The 3804-nt window shown below is 32.2% G+C and overlaps 1 protein-coding gene across 1 annotated transcript; it reads left to right on the forward strand.

Annotated features, from left to right (window-relative positions):
• The first annotated feature begins 1164 nt into the window (after positions 1-1164).
• On the forward strand, positions 1165-2774 carry LOC102599662 (zingipain-2-like). The gene is made up of 2 exons (XM_006362374.2): positions 1165-1689; positions 1918-2774. Exons 1-2 carry the CDS (start codon positions 1251-1253, stop codon positions 2502-2504), a joined length of 1026 nt encoding a protein of 341 aa, XP_006362436.1. The 5' UTR covers positions 1165-1250; the 3' UTR covers positions 2505-2774.
• Positions 2775-3804: the final 1030 nt, after the last annotated feature.

Below are 3804 nucleotides of genomic sequence, written 5' to 3' on the forward strand. Positions count from 1 at the left end.
AAAAAGATACAAGTATGGAGTGTAGTGAGCTGCTAATCTCTATTCTCTCTTAACTACTTTAATAATTGTGTAACTGACTACTACTAAGTACTAACAACCTTTAACAACCTTAAATTTCTAATTAACTTTCACTTACAATGACTATTTTGCCCCTTCTCTACAATTGGTACATAATACTCCCTCCATTCCATTTTATATGTCACATTTTTACTTTGCACTTGCATTAAGAAATAATGTAATTTTATCTTTATTTAATGTTTTCTTAAGTCAACTTTATTAATAAATGACAAGATTAATTAACTATTCTATCAAGGGTATAATATGCAAAATATGATAATTTATGCATAAATTTTATAAAATGACAAGTATTGTGGTTCAGCTACTTACAGAAAGGGATGACATATAAAATGGGACGAAGGGTATACATGTTAAGACTTTTCAAAGGAAAATTAATCGTCATTGTTGTCTGGTCAGTAATAGATAGTAGATACAAGCATAAACATTTTATATTGGAGTCGGGAAACAGCTAGAGGCAAAGCCCATAACTGCAATATCTCTTCGATAAAACAAAACAGAAATTAGTATACAGCGTTTGATACATTAATTTCTCAGACTAGATTATAATTTGATGGAGTAACTTGCAATTAGTATATTGACAGGCTTTAATTAAGACGGGATCTACTAGAAACAAGCTCTCTATCTCTCTAAGGTAGAGATAAAGTTTGCGTTTACGCTATTCTATGCAAATCCCACTTGTGGACACTCGATATCAGAGGCGAAGTTACAAGCCAGGTACGGGTTCGATCGAACCCAGTAACTTTTACTCAAAATTTAAATAGTGTATTAGTATTAAGAAGTTTATTAAATATGTATAAATATTATGTTTTGAACCAATTATTAACATCTAAAATTTATAAAAATTAAAATTCTAACTTCAACTTTGATCGGTACGTTTGCAATTAGTGTACTAGTACTTGCTACTAGTATATCCATATTTTATGCATAATTAGCCCAAAAAAACTGAAGACAGGAAGGTGGACCCTTATAGAAAATGAACTGACACAAGAACTTGGTCATCAATGTTTTAGATCAATATCATAAAGGGAACGCGTAAGAAAATTCTATAAAAATATATATATATATATATATATATACCTTTTCCATTTGTATTACTACTAATTGTTATTTTCTTGAACTCTGATACCTCATCTTTTATTTTCGTATAACAAATATAGTTTCAGATTTTAACAATGGCATTGAAATTTTGCAGGTTAAGCCTCGTTGCACTTTTGGTAGTGGTCGGAACTCTCAGGTTCCGAGCTACTAATGCCCGTGACTTGCAGGTGTATTCCATGCTCGAAAGGCACGAAAAATGGATGAGTCACCATGGGCGCGTATACAAAGATGATGTTGAAAAGGCAGAGCGGTTGAAGATATTTAAAGAAAATGTCGATTTTATCGAGTCATTCAACAATGATGCTGTTCATTCTTACCAGCTTGGCGTCAATAAATTTGCAGATCTAACTAATGAAGAGTTTCAATCTATGGTTGGTAGATATAATCTATCTTTCCTTCCAAAGACATCGAATTTGCAATCATTTAGTTACGAAAGTGAAAATTCCAGTCCTGATAGTTTGAACTGGAGAGAGCAGGGTGCTGTTACTCCTGTTAAGGACCAGGGTAAATGTGGTAAGTCCCAAATCAAAGTACATCCTCCTATTCAATTTAAAACTCAATAAGTTAAAAATACTAGAATTTTGAACCTATAAATTTCAAATTCTGGTTCCACATCTGACGATAGCAGGTTTAGACTAAACTTTCCTTACAAACGTAGTACCTAATTTATCCGCACAAACTAACATAGTGTATTATGCTACTGTAAATTGATAAATTACTACTAGCTACTATAAAATGCAGGATCATGTTGGGCATTTTCAGCGGTAGCAGCAGTAGAAGGACTGAACCAACTAAAAACTGGCAACTTAATTTCACTATCAGAACAACAACTTCTAGATTGTGAGTCCACAAACAACAACGGTTGTGGAGGCGGCGTCAGGAACGAAGCATTCCTATACATAGCAGAAAACGGAGGGCTCACAACAGAATCAAATTACCCATACACTGGAATTCCTGGAACTTGTAATAGCAAAAAGGCGGAATCAACGGCAGTAACAATTTCGAGCTACAAAACAGTGGATCCAAGTGAATCAGCATTGTTACAGGCAGTAGCAATTCAGCCAGTCTCTGCAGGCATAAATGTTGGGAGTGACAAATTTCGATTTTACAAAGGTGGAATTTTCAGTGGGGAATGTGGGGAGAGTTCACATCATGCAGTTACAGTGGTAGGGTATGGAACAAGTGAGGATGGTAGTAGTAATTATTGGTTGGTGAAGAATTCATGGGGAGAAAATTGGGGTGAAAGTGGATATATGAGAATGGCTAGAGATGTTGTGAATGGTGGAGTTTGTGGCCTTGCTTTTCGAGCTTCTTTTCCTACTGCTTAGTGTGAGGCAGAGGATTTCACAACTCTCTTTTATCTCAACACTCATAGCCATGTACCCTCCTATTATCTTATTCATCGATTTTTATGATTACACCGCGGTGCGTTATTCAAGTAATCACTCTAATTATTTAAAAATGCTTTGAGTTTTTTAACTATAATTTGCATGTGTTCACATCACATAGAGTATAGAGTAGATGGTATTATGTGCCTCTTTGATACTTCTTATTGCCCTCTGAAAAATCTAATCCACAACAAATATGTTCACAATCAACCTTGTATTTTTCTTTTCATATGCAATTTCTTGTGAAGCAGAAGTTTTTGAATTTCTATATCGATTTTAAATAACTAGATTCACAATTAAATTTCTTGACATATCTACAGAATTTAGGCTAAATTTATATCCGGTTAACGTGAGTCCATATACATATAACTTTTAAGCTAACACCGTCCAATCCAATTGTAACGTAAGCCTCTGAATATTGTCTTGGCATCTTCTTTAACCAATCCAGGAAAGTCATTGAATACAACTGGACTTGCATGAGAAAGTTGGGATCGAAAGTCAAGCTTTGAACAAATTTAGTGCCTAGTTCACATGACAATCTTAAAGCCAATCAAACTAATCTAGTTTCCAACTTCATTTTGAATGTTAAAAAATATTAATAGAATTTTGTATTTGATATTTTCATAACTAAACAAACATTAATTTGTAAATAAAATGATAATTTTCATGACCAAACGTCCTTAAATTGATATTTCTAATGTTGAACTTAAAAAGTAAGCAAAATGCTGATGTATATCGAATAGTTCAATCATTTAATATGATAAAAATTAATTTTATAACTTGTTTTTGTAGAATATGCAAAGTCTATGACAATACGTGAAAATTACTCATAAAGTCATAATTTAAATTTTCCCCTTAACAATAAAGTCGTCAATACCACCCGAGATTGTTTGGTTAGAAGTAAGTTATGTCGGGATTAATAACATAAAAATTAATAATATAGAATTTATTTATGCAATTTAATAAAGAGAATTATTATGTGATAATTTATAATGAATGCATTGTCATGTGGTGATTAATATGCAGAAAATTTTTAGACATGAATTAATTATGCTTAAAATGCATTTTATTTTTAAATAGTTTAATCCCTACAATAATAATATTTCCATATTTTTGTTTCACATTCTCATAGATAATTCATAGATGACCAGTGTAAGTAATATCTTATAAACTTTATGCAAAAATAGTAACACATTTGTATACCTCAACAAATTACTAGTATGAGATTTTGTGTTCGAAT

The sequence above is a fragment of the Solanum tuberosum genome, unplaced genomic scaffold, assembly GCF_000226075.1.
Source record: "Solanum tuberosum cultivar DM 1-3 516 R44 unplaced genomic scaffold, SolTub_3.0 scf00386, whole genome shotgun sequence".
NCBI classification, from domain to species: Eukaryota; Viridiplantae; Streptophyta; class Magnoliopsida; order Solanales; family Solanaceae; genus Solanum; species Solanum tuberosum.